At 52.4% G+C, this 15,717-nt stretch overlaps 2 protein-coding genes across 2 annotated transcripts; one reads left to right on the forward strand and one right to left on the reverse strand.

The window, feature by feature from the left end:
• Nucleotides 1-1,155: 1,155 nt before the first annotated feature.
• LOC100283938 (placental protein 11) lies at nucleotides 1,156-4,374 on the forward strand. The gene is given in 8 exon segments (NM_001156836.1): nucleotides 1,156-1,548; nucleotides 1,651-1,713; nucleotides 1,804-1,893; nucleotides 1,986-2,072; nucleotides 2,485-2,556; nucleotides 3,119-3,736; nucleotides 3,815-3,886; nucleotides 3,977-4,374. Coding segments are annotated over 8 exon segments (1,425 nt in total). The 5' UTR covers nucleotides 1,156-1,362; the 3' UTR covers nucleotides 4,214-4,374.
• A 457-nt stretch (nucleotides 4,375-4,831) lies between these two features.
• LOC103646124 (probable serine/threonine-protein kinase PBL19) lies at nucleotides 4,832-8,379 on the reverse strand. The gene is made up of 5 exons (XM_008670845.3): nucleotides 8,042-8,379; nucleotides 7,267-7,881; nucleotides 6,887-7,147; nucleotides 6,657-6,779; nucleotides 4,832-6,550 (listed from the first exon to the last, which is right to left on the reverse strand). The coding sequence occupies exons 2-5, from the start codon at nucleotides 7,669-7,671 to the stop codon at nucleotides 5,960-5,962; spliced, it is 1,380 nt and encodes a 459-aa protein (XP_008669067.1). The 5' UTR covers nucleotides 7,672-7,881; nucleotides 8,042-8,379; the 3' UTR covers nucleotides 4,832-5,959.
• Between the last annotated feature and the right edge of the window lie 7,338 nt (nucleotides 8,380-15,717).

Genomic DNA, 15,717 nt, shown 5'->3' on the forward strand with positions numbered 1-15,717 from the left:
CTAGTCCTGGACCCGCCGAAGTGACACAACACCACACCAACTCCGTAGCATATGACGACTGCTGCCACGCTACGGACCTTGGTTGTCTAATATCTCAGACCTGGACTCCCCATCGCTAAAATAACCTAAGCGTGACAGGCGCCACCATGTCCTCCTCGACGGCACACACGGAGAAAGGCTAGTAGCATGACCGACTCGCCCCGTATTCGCGTCGACGAGCGTCGGTCATCTCGCGGCTGCGACCATAGGCGGAGGCAGCAGGTTGGGGAGGAAGAACAGGGCGAAGGCCGGGAAGACGAACGGGACGTCCGACGATTGCGAAAACGATGATGCGCGCATGACGCGTATGGTGTGAAACATCCTCGTGGACGTGCAATAGCCACTGCGCGAGTCGTTGTCGGGGCTGGTGTCGGACGAATATGAGGAGGAGACACCTGCTCCTACGCTCTCTGCCGAGAACGGGGTGGCACGGAGGTGGAGGCACGAGGGGAGAGAGAAAAAGAAATAGAATGACGAACGAGATGGTGACAACTGAGCCGAGGACCATCATTATCGTGCGGAGGTATATATGACCAAATGAGTCGTGTCTGGCAAGCCGGTCCGAGACACGACCCATTTAATAGTGTTTGGGCTAACCCGACCCAAGCATCGTACCATGCTTGGGCCGTAGCCTCGGCCTGTAGTGCTGACCTAGTCTAGCATGATTATTTTTTATTTTAAAAAAGGTCATATATACATATGTACAATTTATATTCAATATTATAAACAACTCCTTCTGTCAGGGTATGAGTTCAAACCCCACCTCTTACACCGCTTTTTGATATATCCCACTTGCTGCACAGATTTTTAAAATTTTATGCTGAGTTGATTTGTAAAAAATATAAGAACTTTTTTATAAAAAAATGACTTAGTATTACCATTAAAACTGTTGCTTTAAGTATTCGGCACGGCATCGGCGTGATTGAGCCGACGCCCGAGCCCGACGGCCCCCTGTAGGTATCCAAGTCAGCGGAAGGTTCCAATCAGCGTCCAGAACCGCTCGTCGACAGTGAGAAGTTAACGGAAGGTCCTCCCGCGATCGCATCCAGCCGTCCGGCCCATACCGCGAATGTCCACGACCGCTGCAAAAGTTTCTTCTTCAGGTTCTTAATCAGTAATCACGCACGGACGATAAATCCAAGTAAGGAAATCCCCGATGATCTCCTGCGCGTCGCAGCGCCAGCCACTCGATTAGTGGAGTCCACCAACCAAGCACGCGTCCCTCCCCGTCCCAGATCCCATCCCGCGGCAGCCGGTCAGTCCGATCCATCTCCAGTACCCAGCCCGTCACCCGCCTTCCCCGTTCGCTCTCGTCGGCGCGCGATGGAGGGTCTCATCAAGGGGTTGGTCCACGTGGCCATCGACGCCGTGGAGGACGCCGTGAGGGAGAGGGACCACGGCCGCGCCGACGACGACGAGGTGCCGAGGAGGAGGGCGGCCCAAAGCTCCGATCCAGATGACGACGGGGAGGAGGAACGCGACGAACGATCGCGGTCGACGTGGGCCGAGGTGCGCGCCACTAGCTGCTTGCACATGCGATTGCCAATGTTGGTTTTATTGGCATTGGCTGCTCTGCTCTAAGCCCGGAGTGGCTTGGCTGCCTCGCCGCAGGTCGTCTCCGAGCAGAAGGGCAGCGATCCGGACGAGCGCCGGGACCATCGAAGCTCGGGGCGGGTGAGTGGCCGCTGCTGTGCTGGTGAGCAAGCGACGATTCTATGGGTCTAATTATTGAATTGTTCGCTTCGATTTTCTCAACGCACCTAGGACAATCGCCATGAGAGGAGGGATGACGAGGGTTGGAAAAGGGCCGATGGTCGGAACCAGCAGCAGCACCACGCAGGCCGGCAGAACCAGGTTTACCGGATTTACAATGATTTAAGTGTCCATTTCTGGGTTGCTTCTTTTGAAGCATGCTGATGCAGCTGCGCGGGTTTCAATTTCTGCAGTGCGAGGGGGAGGAAAGGTGGGATGGCAGTGGCAGCCGGCGGCGTCAGCAACAGCAGCAGGCACAAGGATACGGGAATCAGCATCAGGTTTGGGTTCCTCTCATTTTTTTACTTCTCTTATAAGAATTAGGCAATTCACCCGCTCATCTTTCATTAGACTCTGCTTCAAATGGTACGCACAGACGATGGAAATGGTAAATTCTGGATTTGTATTTTAATCATACATGAATAATGTGGTATGTTTACGTTCGGATTGAACGAATGGTTCTCTGATGCACTAATGAGCTGATAGCTGGAGAATCAATGATATAATATTCAAGAATTTTCTTCCCATATAGAATGTTCCAAAGTACAAAATTGCAATAACACTACAGCTTTCTTGGTTAAATTTGAAAGTTTTGTCATACCCGTTTTACGCTTTTCATAGAAGAATTACAAGCCCAAATGATTGGCTGCCTGTTAGAGTGTCTCATCAAGTTTATAATTTGGACTATTTTAGGAAGAAGAAAGGATAAACGATGGAGGCTGGCAGACCGTCGGTGAGAAAAAGCGCCATGGAAGACCACAGCAGGTTTGATTTCAGTCTTCCAAAGATCAGAAATTACATTTCTTTTTCGTTATTCTGTTTCCTCATTGAACATATTTAAGCTCTTGCTTTAGTTTTCAGGTCCTTTTACTTCTATTTTACTATTTATACAGACAGTCAATCAACATTTAGCCATGGAGCCAATGCTTTAGTGAGTTATTGTTACAACCGTTGCAGAATGTGGTCTGTTAGTGTTAAAGATGCCACTTGTCGACTCTTCCCTCTTTGCTCATCTTTGAATGAGGAAACCAGAATATGAACCAAGTCAAGATAATTGCTCTGAAGTTTTATTTTTAACTGTATCAATAGTCTGAAGTTGTGTCATTCTGTTAGACCACACCAGTTTGAGCTTTATTGCTGCCTTGCTGGTGACAGATCTGACCAAACCAGGTGTAGATACACGGTTGCACCCCATTTGTTTCTCGTAAGACTGTTACTTTTACGTCCACATAAATCAATTGACACTCTAGTTGAATGGTGATCATTGCGTGTTCTGAAGCTTTCTTGTACTATCTGAACTCTGAATTCACGATATTGCATGATGCAGTCTGAAGCATGGAATGGATACAGAAAGCCACCATCAGAACAAAAGTACTCTGAGGATGTCGGTCATATCCACCAAGGACTCAATTTCGAGCCCACCAGGGAGGAGCTGAATAGCTTATCGAAAGCGTGTAGCCGACTTTGGGAGCTCGATATGAACCGTATTGTTCCTGGTAAGGACTACATAATCGACTGTGGCAAGGGGAAGAAAGTTTATCAGAAGGGTGATATGGCATCTGAAAGCTTGTTCAGCTGGCTAGGCGACGATGTGCTAAGAAAACCCACCTACTCACGTTTCTGCGCACTTCTGGATAACTACAACCCCCACCAGGGGTACAAAGAAGTTGTTACCCAGCAGGATAAGCACGAAGAAATAGCTTTCGTTGAAGAGATCGCTAGAACAGCGCCAATTAAGTACTTGCACCGGTACTTAGTGCAGAAGGGGGCTGTGCCTCAGGACTACGAGGACTTCAAGAGAATGCTGACATCCCTATGGTTTGATTTGTATGGAAGAGGTGGCAACTCTAGCTGCTCTTCTGCCTTTGAGCATGTGTTTGTTGGTGAGATCAAAGGACGGGGACAAGGGGAGAGTGAGGTATCAGGCTTCCATAACTGGATTCAGGCAAGTTCTCGTGTTGTTAATGAAATCTAATTTCCTCATTTGGACATTTCTAACAGGTATTCCGTGACTAATTTGCAGTTTTACCTGGAAGAAGCCAAGGGAAATGTGGATTACCAAGGTTATATATTTCCAAGGCGCCGTGGTGAATCGGTGAGTATATTACTATGTTGCTAAGAATTGATGCAACGCTGCTGTGCATGCGAATAATGTTAGCTAAAATGTTCTACCTGGTCTTGACAGCCTGATTCAGAGATACAGCTGCTGACTGTTCAGTTTGAGTGGCATGGCGTGCTGAAATCGGTATCCAGCACGTTGATTGGCGTCAGTCCTGAGTTTGAGGTTGCACTCTACACGTTGTGCTTTTTTGTTGGAGGGGAAGACAACCGCGTCGATATTGGCCCGTATAGTGTGAACGTCAAGTGCTACCGATTGGGGAACAACAAAATTGGATCAGCCTTTCCCATTGTAGAGAACTGATTATCTGGTGCTATGCTTCTGCAGGTTTCCAAATATTCACTTTCTTCGTTTCATAATCAATTACGTGAAGTTAACAATGTACTATTTTACTTGTGCATGAAAAGGTACCATACTGTTCAATTTGTTGCTGCCATCTGCAATAGTATTGCTACTTGCACTGCTAAAAAGTTGACGACCGAGACTGAAGTTACTTTTCATGATTTTGTTGCTGTGGATGTGGAAGCTTTCCGATGTATATTTTCTGCCTTTGTCATGTTTATTTACTGATATGCTGTTTGTTGATGAAAATTCAGTACGGTCTGCAAAGACAAAGGTGAGCATAAGAATGCAGGGTTTATGTAGTAAAAGTGAAAAGCCGTACTTATTCCACAGCAAAAAAAACAATATTTTTTCCAAGTTTGCAAACTGAATTTACGGATCCACAAATATTTGGCAGATAATATGGTAACCGGAGTCTGCCACTCTATCAAACGTTTGAGTGTTTGACTCAACTGCATCGTTAGACTTTCAGAGCAGAAATTCAAAGGCCCAAAGGTGGCGTAGCGTATTCCAGTCGAACAAGAAAGCACATTTTTTTTTCTGTTCAAACATTGCGATTTCAGCATCTATATTATTAGGTTGAGAAGAAATAGGCAGGAGTGCATTTCACACCATCCGTTTTTTCCTTCAAACACTGACACATCAGATTAGGCAATGGACGAAAATCCACGAACAGCACTAGTTTGAGACATTGTTCAGAAATAGCACTCATTTTCAAGCAATTCAAAGGACAACACAGGTTTTATCAAATGAATTCAGAAAACAACACTCTATCTATATTTCTCATTCTTTTATTTCTCATCTCACAAACAAATCGACCAGATTGCCCATATCATTTCGTAGCCTTATTTTTTTTTATCTATTTTGTGCATAAGAACAACATAAATGCATACAAATATGTAGGCTCTACTTTTATATTGTTAAGCATAGTGTTAAACATACAAATAAACATAAATATTTTATAAGGGAAGAAGTTTAGATTTAACCACTGAAGTCCAAAACTATATTTTGGGAAGGGATAGTAGTTTTTAAAGAACATGCAATTTTTAAAAACAAGAGGAGTGCTTGAAGTTTTTAAGAAACAAACACGTTAAATAAAAAAGAACGGAGGAAGTACATTTGAATATAGGCCTTTCAGTGAACCAAGTGTGTCTAATTTTAATAGTTCGATACCGGAGATACCTAGGTTTAAAGTTCAATAGTTAAATCTAGACTTGTTTCTTCATAAAAAAAAGATATGTGTTTATTTGTATGTTTAACATAAAAAATGGAGCTCATATATTTTATCTATTTATGTTTTTTCTCATGGACAGAAGAGATTAAAAAGAGGGCTATAAAATAAATAGGGGTAATTTGGTCCATTTGTATTTGGTGTAAATAATGAAAGAATGCAAAATAAAGATAAAATGTTGTTTTATAAATTAATTCGTTGAAACATGTGTTGTTCTACGAATTGCTTAAAAATATATGCTATTTTCTGAACGTTGTTTCAAACCAGCGTTTCTGTGGATTTTCCTAGCAATGGACAAATCAAATGTCAACCATCTAAACCACACAACAACAGAGTAAGATATGCAAAAAGTTTCAAAACTATATGTAAAAAATTTCAAAACTAGGCCTATAAACTCGATTAAACAAATATACTTCAGAGGTCATAGGTTGAGACTGTAGATGAATGAAGTCAAGGGCATCAACAGCGGCAGGAGATCACGTCGGAGCAGCGGCGGCAGCCGTCATGAGCATGAGCCGCCTCCTCGCGTGAGCGTCAGCGGCATTCCCTAGAGCAGCAAGATGAAGCATCCGCCTCTTCCTCGCCTCGGCTGCCATCGCCACGGCACTGGCATCCTCTGCGCCCGGCGTCCCCGGCGCCTCCTCCTCCGCACGAGGAGGCGAGCCCTGGTACTCCGTTGCCGCACCGGCGACGACGACAAAGCCGTCCATCTCCGTGTGCCGCATCGCCCGCCTCAGCCCCTCGACCACCTCCCTCATCGTGGGGCGGTTGCTGCCGAGCTTCGCGAGGCAGCCGTTGGCGAGCCTGGCCACCTCCGCGGCGCCTCGCGTAGGGTACCGCCCCTGGAGCCTCGGGTCCATGATCTGGCCGAGCTGGTCGCTCTCGGGCGGGTGCCGCCGCACCCAGTCCAGGAGCTTCTGCTCGTTCTTGGGCCGGTTCCGCTCGATGGAGCGCCGCGCGGTGAGGATCTCGTACAGCACCACGCCGAAGCTCCAGACGTCGCTCTTGGTGGTGAGGTGCCCGGTCCGGACGTAGTCCGGCGCTGCGTAACCGAAGGTGCCCATGACCTGATGATGCATGATCGCGTGATGGAGAGCAAGCAAAAAAAAACTAAACTTTCAGATGCGACATTTGTCGTTTTGGTGAACGAGATCGAGCGTGCATTGCACATACCGCTGTGGACACGTGAGTCTGTCCTTCTGATGGCCCCTCCCTTGCCAACCCAAAGTCTGATAGCTTGGGTCTGAACTCCTCGTCCAGCAGTACGTTTGACGCTTTGAAATCGCGGTATATGATCTACCACAAGCAGTAAGAAAAACGCTTGTGATGTTTGTTTACTGACAAACGTTTATTCTATCTAGTACGGGTGGAAAGAGATAGAAGATTCTGTATTGGTATGGTACCTGAAGTTCCAGTCCCTCATGGAGATACAGCAATCCCTCGGCTGCGCCCAGTGCGATCTGCAGCCTGACTTCCCATGGGAGGACAGGGTACGCCCGGTTGAACAGGTGGTCGTCCAGCGTCTTGTTGGGCATGAACTCGTACACCAGCAGCCGCTGCGGGCCTCGGTCCGTCTGCGAGGCGCAGTACCCGATGAGCTTGACGAGGTTCCGGTGCTCAACGACGCCCAGGAAATGGACCTCGGCGAGCCACTCCTTGTGGCCCTGGACGGACGGCATCAAGAACGGAGTCGGTCGGAATGAGCTCAGCACACCGCATCCACCGAGCCAAGGTACGGCGCGCGCATTGCGATCTCGCGAGCGTGGATGCGGGCCATGCGTACCTGACGTCCGTTGAGGTTGAGCCTCTTGACGGCGACCGGCGTGCTGCCGGGGAGCCGGAGGACACCCCTGTAGACGCACCCGAAGCCGCCCTCGCCGACCATGAGCAGTGGGCTGAAGTCGCGCGTCGCGACGCGGAGCTCCCGGAGGCCGAACTCCCGCAGGGCGCCCCTCTCCTCGTACAGCTCCGGGATGCTCCGCGCCGACGAAGCGGAGCCCGAGCCGGAGGCCGAGGTCTCCGAGACGTTCGCCGACGACGCGAACGAGGCGCAGCTGGCGGCTGCCGCGGACGCCATGGACCGCGCCTCAGCGGAGGCGGCAGGCGCCGGCGCGGGGGCCGTCGCCAACGGCCGCCTCTTGGAGCGCTTGGTCTTGAACCTGCCGTTGAAGAGGCGAAGGCAGCCCATTTCTGCGACGGGAAAGCTGGCGCAAAAAAAAAGTTCTGCTCGTCCCTTGTAGTGTTTCTTGCGTGCTATCTACTGCTACCGCAGGTCGCAGCTGTCACTCCTCAATCAAGAACTCTGGTTACAAACGGAAAGACCAAGATTTGGTGACGAAAACGGAGGCTTGTTTCGATTTCTTCGCTCAATGTTGGCTCGACAATGACTTGTCTGAACCTGTAAACGATTAAAGAAAATGCAGAGAAGCTCCAAGAGATTAGAAACAAGCAAAAGGACCAAGCGACGCGAGGAGAAAACTTCAACTGGGTTATAAATATCTGACATATGGAGGACACCGTTCAACTGGAGAACGCACACGAAGGGATAAAAAGGAAACCTTCATGCATGAAATGCGTCCAAGTGGGCTGTGCATGGCGAGCGATCACTTGCTCGCACACGCTCGTGGCTCCCCGACCTTGCGACAGACACACGACGGGAGGCTTAAAATCTGCCGAGCGAGAAGAAGCGGAGCATGTCAACGGCCCCTTGTCGGGCCGGCGAAACTGACTCACGAGAACTCAGAAAACGGAGGGAGGCCGGCAACTTTTGATTCCTCCTAACATCCGAGACCCTCGGTATAGCGATGAAATGTCACGCGGTTTCAAGCCGTCGAAATGTTCAGAGATTGCGGCGGTACGGTGACAGTGACACAACGAGGGAGAGGGGTTGGATTGTTGTAAAATCGAAGTAGATCCATCTTGTTTGCTGTTGGGTCTTCAATTTCGGTAGAGGTTGGATTTCTCTGCCACCTTCAGGGACCCAACCCAATTTGTCAATTGACTAACCCAGTCACACTCCACAAACATTATGAACTTCTCCTTACTGCAACTGGCCTGCCATGCGACTCATCAGAGACCTGGTGAGCTCCAGCTTCCGTAGTGCAAAATTTGCTTATACTTAATACACCATTACACCTAGAGCTTGTAACGATGCTGTGCATCAACTTGCGGCAAAGGATTCAAGAGTTGGTTGTTGGAACTTGCTCTCCCGAGCAAGTTGATCCAACGGGGGAGTGAAAGTAATACGAACAAGGTTTTAGCTCAGGAGGGCAATTGCTCTGTTAATCTAGCCTCTTAAGGGCACTGTGCGGGGGTATTTATAGGTGCCTGAGTACCCAACGTCTTGGATTAAGGACGCATGTGCCCTCAGGCGCCTAGGTCATCCCCGGAATATTCCTATAAAGCGGGGTTACAAACTGTCATTATAGAAAAGCCTTTACAAATCGGGCCCGTAATACACTCAGTCGCACGGGGCCTGTTACAAGGGGCCGAATTCCACGTGGGCCTTCGTGTTGGACGAGGACGCGAGACGGGACGACCTCGTCGTAGGCCTTCGTCTTGCAGCGTGTTGGACGAAGGGTGGAAACTGCCGGTCGCTTTGCCTCCGTTGGTGCGGCGGGATCGGCGAAGGCATCGAGCGAAGGGTAGCGTCTTCGCCTTTGCCCCAACATTTGCCCTCCGAGGGACCAGTTCGACTAAGTCATCTGGTGCCGAAGACGTCACTAGATGGTGGAGACGATGTCCTCGCTCGAAGTGGTTCCGCGGGGTTTTTTGATGTGACCGTTGACGGACGCGACACTGTTGGACTGCGGGTTTCCCGAAGCGTCGCGTCCTGTGTATAAAAAGGGGGTGGGGCGGCGTGGGTCAGGTACTCTTTCTACGCGCCGCAAAACCCTAGCCTCCTCTTGAAACCGTTTGATTGCTCGCCTGCCCTCCTTGCTCCTGCTCATCGGAGATCTGGCCCGCGTGAAGCAGACCGCCCGCCGCCGTCGACGGTACGTAGCCATGCCGTCCTCTTCCTCTTCTGCTGCCGATACACCGCCGGCCGGCGCATCGTCCGAGGACACACTAAGCAACGTGGCGGCGGAGGAGTTGCATCCTGGTGATACAATGGAATTTGGTGTGTCGCGGATGTCCTCGGTCCGCGTGCAAGACATGCAACAGCTTGGATATTTTGGTAGCGGAGTGGGGCGTGTCCCGGGGGCGGAGGAGGTCCCCGAGCCAGAAGGCGAGTTGGTTGTTTTTGAGGCTTTTTCGCCGCTGGCCTTCGTCTACCTGCACATCGATTCGTGGCGGAGGTCCTGCGGAGATTTGAGGTCCAGGTCCACCAGGCGACGCCGAATGTCGTGGTGGCCCTGGCGAAGTATGTCTCGGCGACGACTTCGTATGGCGGGCAACCCTTTGTGGAAGTCTTCGCAAAACATTATTGTCTGCATTGGCAAAAGAGGAAAATTGGACATGAGATTGCACATTTTAGATCTTGCACATTCACGCCGAAGACCGGCAAGACTTCGATGGAAGTCGTGGAGTTGGTTCCCTGCGCCCGCAATAAGTGGGGCAACTGGTGGGAATTCTGGTTTTACGTTTCCGAAGGCACAGTCGAAGACCACCCAGGGCTCCCCGTGGCCGTCATGTGCTCGCATTATTACGTAGTGTACCCGCAGTTTGAGGTAGCGAAGGATGATGAAGACGAAGGAGCCCTTCGGTGCGCTGCCCGCATGAGTAGCGGGCGCGATCTTGTTGAGGAATTTGTCGTGTATGGGGTATGGCCCTTGGCGCATGGCTGGGCGCTGGGCGAAGTATGCCCTCGCGAGATGCCCTCCTGGGGCGGGCAGTTGGTGTGAAGTCCTGCCTTCGCGCTGGATTTGCGTGGCCGAGATCCCGCCGCATTCGTGCGTGAAGCGGAAGACGGTGTGGCGAGGATCGTGGGGCGCTACGTGCCGAAGACAGAGGGTCTGCGGAGCTGGGATATCCGTGGGTCCAATGACAGGTTGAATCGGGTCTTCGAATTGAACCGCTTGCCGTACGGTGGTTATCCCGGGGAAGACGCCGCCGACCGCCGCGGGAAGAAACCGATGGGCGGTACCGAGGAAGGGCCCTCGCAGGAGGCTGCCTCGACCACTAAGAAGAGAAAATTAGGTACTATAGTGGTGGGGAACGGGGGTGTCTGAAAATTTTGCTGTGGAGTTGATGGGGACATGTGCGGCCCCCGGGGGAAGGATGTCTTCGCCCGAGCTCCGGGAGTCTTCGGCGCGAATGCTGGAGGTTACCGGGGGTCGATGGCCAAAGAATCTTCCGATCCCCTGGGCGGAGGGCGAAGACATGTCTACGTCTCGTATAGCTCGTGGCTTGAGGATTTTCCCTTACGGACGGAATATTGCTGCTGTTGTGTCGGCAGTGATGAACAAGGATCGTCAGGACGCTGCGCAGAAGCGCCGGGCGGTTATCAGGCTCGCCGATCCTAGGCGTGAGGCGAAGAAAGTGCGGGGTAGCGCGAAGGCTGCTGCCCCCGGCAGTAGCCAGCCGGCGCCGGCTGCGAAACCGGTCGCGCCCGGTTCCAGCAAGGCATCGGAGAGCGTGAAGGCTGTCATCGCTGGCGGAACCAAGCCTACCCCGGGCGAAGCTGCGAAAGTACGGGAGCTGCCTTCGCCGAGGAAACGTGTTGCCGACTTCGGCACGAACATTAGCGTGGAGGACTATTTTGTTGGTAAGTTAGTTTTTTTAGGTCTTCTGACCGATGATACGTTGCAGGGTCGGGCGAGGGGCAATTGGTTTAGGGTTTAGGGTAGGTGGCAACCACGGCGTCAACTGCGGTGGTTGGGGTGAAGGGTGCCGCTTTCGGCGCGAGCGGCAAGATTCCGTCAGCCGCTGCCGTCAAGGACGTGGCGGGCTCCATGTCCCGCCGACTGAGGGAGGCGTCGCAGCAGCTGTCGCAGCAGCTAAGTCAAGTAAGTTGAGCTGGACTTCAGTGTTTGCTGTTTCCATGGGGATTGTGGTCGCATGTGTTTCTGTCAGATGGCCGACTTCGCCGACCGCGTGGCGTCGGGTGCCCTTACTGCAGATGTGGCTGCCAAAGTCGAGAGACTTTGGGCGCAGCACGCGGATGCCGTCCGGGAGAAGTCAGCTACGGAGAGCAAAAACCGTAGGCTGGCGGAGAAGGTGACCGCCTTGGAGGCCGAGAAGATGGACCTCCGGCGCCAGCTGGTGGAGGAAAGGAGGGAGGCGAACCAGGCCATCGCCGAGGCGCAGGCTGCGCAGGCGGAGGCTAAAGTAGCGCGGGCGGAGGGAAGTCTCGCCAGCCAACACGCCGAGGAGTGGGAGGTGAGGTTCAACGCCCTGCGCGGCCGCATGGACAAGGCCGAGGCCTCTACGCGCTCGGAGGTTGAGCGGACGCTCGCACAGTTCGTGGACTCATACCGCGAGCTGGGTGCGTGGACTGCTGACTTCGAGGTGCCCGACTGGGAGGCGAGCCTTCGCTTCCTCGAATGGTTGCAGGAGGAGTTGCTGGTACTCCTGACCATCGTGGAGGGTTTCATGTCCTTTGCCTCCCTTGTCACCTGCGAGGGGGCCATGAATGCGTTGTCTCGCGAGGACTGCAGACACTACGAGGTCTTCGACCAATCAGACGAGAGCTTTGAACGTGAGATCTTCAAGGCCAAAGACCCTGTTGTGAAGCAGTCAGCGGGGCACTTTTTGATAGGATGTGGGGGGCACATGGTCGGGAGGCTGTTAGGGAGCGATCCGACCGGGCGAGAGAGCAGGTGAAGGTTATTATTTTTGTGTGTTTGGTTGCGTGTGGGTATGTGCAGTTTTTGCTGAGTGAATGTGCTGTTGTTGCAGATGGAGCGTGCCGAGGACGTCGAGGACCTCGGAGGTCTGGTCGACGCGCCGCCCGAGGCTGCGGAAGTCAATTCGGTGTTGCCCTCGAATGCCGGTGAAGGCCCCTTGGTCGTGCCCGTGCCTGCTATGGCCGGCGAAGACCCTGTGTCGGCCCCTGCGCCGATGGTCGAAGGTGCCCCGAAGGTGGTGGCTGAGCCGGCAGTCAAAGACCCCACGGCCGCGACCGTGCCTTCGTAGGTGGCTAAGTAGTTAAATAGGTGCAGGGGAGTTTGTAAATTTTGTCTATGTGTTACTGAACCTCGGTTGCTGCGCAGGTTCAGGGTTTTGGGCCTGCGCACGCAACCGCTACTGACAATGCTAATTTTGTGGCGGCTTCGACCGTGGTTGCTGAAAATGATTCAGATGATTCCGTGTCTAAGTTTTTTGAGTCTGATGATTCTGGGAGTTCGGTTGTGTGGACGGAAGAGTCTTCGGATGAGGACTTGGATTATTTTGCAGCCTTGGATGTGGCTGCGGCGGAGGCTTCTCCGCGTGTGATGGGTGCTGAAGTTCTTCCTGGTCCGAGTGCTGGGCGTAGGCGGCGAAGGGCGGTGGCGAAGAGGAGAGTGAGTGGGGTGGAGGGTGGTCATCTTCGTGTGGACGGGGCTAGCAAGCGGGAATTGTTGTTCTCGCCGGTTGGGGCGAGTGTAGGTGAGGGGGGGTTGCGAAATCTTTTTTAGGGTGAGGAGCTGAGGATAATGCTGTTCAACTACAGGGAGATGGGTATCATCCCGAAGGTTGAGACAATGTAAAGTGTGATGCTCTTGCTGTGTGTATGTAACCGTAATTTATATGAAACTGCGAGCCTTCGTTGATCCGGTCGTGCCCGTAGGTGACTTGTGCGCGGGGAACCTTTTGGAAAATACTTCGATTCTGCGCACTTGTTATGCTAGTCCGGCTGCACCCGTAGGCGACTTTTGCACGGGGAGTCTTTTGGAGAAGACTTTGATTTTGCGCACTTATTGTGCTAGTCCGGCTGCACCCGTAGGCGACTTTTGCACGGAGAGTCCGGCTGCACCCTTGGGCGACTTTTGCACGGGGAGTCTTTTGAAGAAGACTTCGATTTTGCGCACTTATTGTGCTATTCCGGCTGCACCCGTAGGCGACTTTTGCATGGAGAGTCCGGCTGCACCCTTAGGCGACTTTTGCGCGGAGTGTCGCACGCGAGGGTAGTCAGCGCTGCCCCTCGCGGTGACTTCGGTGTTGTCGAATGCCGAAGACCGTCGATGCGATCTTTTTCGACATTGGCTTAGTTTTTTGCGGGGGATTTTTGCTTGTATATTACATGTCGCCGCCTCATTAAAAACCTCACCCCCCCCTGGGAGGAAAAGAGTGCGTGCCGGAATAATAATGTTAAGTGAATTACAAGGGCGTGATGGCCCCGAGGATTCAAACAAAAAATTTGCGAAGATTGTCTATATTCCAGGAATGTTCCAGGTCTTCGCCAGATTGTGTTGTTAATCTGTACGCGCTGGGAGACGACTTCGTCTTGACGATAAATGGTCCTTCCCACTTTGGTTCCATCTTACCTCGTGACTCTGTCCGGGTTGTGCGGACAAGTACGAGGTCCCCTTCGTTGAATTCTCTTGGGACGACTGCGTGGTCGCGCCAGGCCTTCGTTTGGGCTTGATATTTGTCGAGGGCCTGTAGGGCGAAGACACGGTCTCCGTCAATGAGGTCTTTGGAAGTTGGCTCGTCGACGTCGGGTACTGCTGAAGCGCTTGTCCGCGGGGACCCATGTTTGATTTCCTACGGGGTCATGGCCTCTGATCCGTATAGCAGGCGAAAGGGAAAGGGAGTGAATCCGGTCGCCCGACACTCGGTCGTGTTCAGTGCCCAGACTGCTTCAGGTAGCAGGTCAGCCCATTTGCCCTTCTTGTCGTCGAGGAGCATTTTCTTGATCGCCATGAAAATCTTGTCGTTGGCGCGCTCCACGACACCGTTGGATTGTGGGTGGTACACTGAGGCGAAGGCAAGCTTGGTGCCAATGGAGAAGCAGAAATCCCTGAAGTCTTGGCTGTCAAATTGCTTGCCATTGTCAACTGTGAGCTCGGACGGGACTCCGAATCGGCAAACAATATTTTGCCAGAAGAATTTCTGGGCAGTCTTCGATGTTATCGTGGATACTGCCCTCGCCTCGATCCACTTGGTAAAATACTCGACGGCGACGAAGGTGAACTTGAGGTTCCCTTGGGCCGTGGGTAGTGGCCCGACAATGTCCAGGCCCCAGCGCTGAAGGGGCCACGTGTGGGCGATTAGCTTTGTGAATTGCGAAGGGCTTCCCGAGCGTGGAGAAAACTTCTGGCAGGCTTCGCATGACCTTGTGACCCGATTTGCGGCGGCAGATCATGGTGGGCCAGTAGAAGCCTTAACGGATCACCTTTGCAGCTAGGGCCCTAGGCCCTGCGTGAGAGCCGCAAGTCCCGCTGTGGACTTCGCGCAGGATTTGAACGCCTTCGGTCTCGGTGACACATTTAAGCATGGGTTGGCTGACCCCCTTCTTGTAAAGCTGGCCTTCGATGAGTGCGAAGTCCCGGCTTTAGTGTTTGAGGCGCTTGGCCTTGTTGATATCGGTTGGATGATAGTACCCCTGCAGGAACAAGGTTATTGGTGCCCGCCAGTCTTCGGTCATAATGAGGTTGACTATGTGGTGGCCCTCGCTGTCATTGGTTATTTGGAGGCCCTCTGGGCTGCGGACAGCTGGCGTGCCGATGACATGGTAGAATACGTCGGAGGGCAGGGCCTCGCCTCTGGCGGCTGCCTTGGCCAATGCGTCGGCCTCCTCATTCTTGGTTCGGTCCACGTGCTGCAAGGTGAAGCCTTTAAATTACCTCTCGAGACTGCGGATAGCCGCGAGATACTGCATAAGTGCGGGGTCCTTCGCTGCGTAATCTTTCTCGACTTGGCCGGCGACTACCTTGGAGTCTGTTTTGATGATGCAGGTAGTGACACCAAGTGCCCTTAGCTTGCGAAGGCCGAGGATGACAGCTTCGTATTCTGCTATTTTGTTGGTGCATCTGTCAGACTCCAGAGCAAAGCTGAGGCGTGCTGCATATCTGTGGTTGACCCCTGCGGGTGAAGTAATGACTGCAGCTGCGCCTGCCCCCGCATGGCACCATGTGTCGTCGCAATGGATGGTCCACACCTTCTCTGCGGACATGTCCGGCTACGTTATTGGCCCGGTCCAGTCGACGATGAAGTCTGCCAGGACTTGTGATTTGATGGCTGTCCTGGGCTCGAAGGTGATATGGTAGCCGGAAAGCTCGGCTGCCCATTTGGCGATCCGGACAGATGCCTCCGGATTTCTAAACAATTCGCCGAGTCCCCTATATGAGGTGACCCGTACCTTGAACGC

The sequence above is a fragment of the Zea mays genome, chromosome 2 (genome assembly GCF_902167145.1).
Source record: "Zea mays cultivar B73 chromosome 2, Zm-B73-REFERENCE-NAM-5.0, whole genome shotgun sequence".
NCBI classification, from domain to species: domain Eukaryota; kingdom Viridiplantae; phylum Streptophyta; class Magnoliopsida; order Poales; family Poaceae; genus Zea; species Zea mays.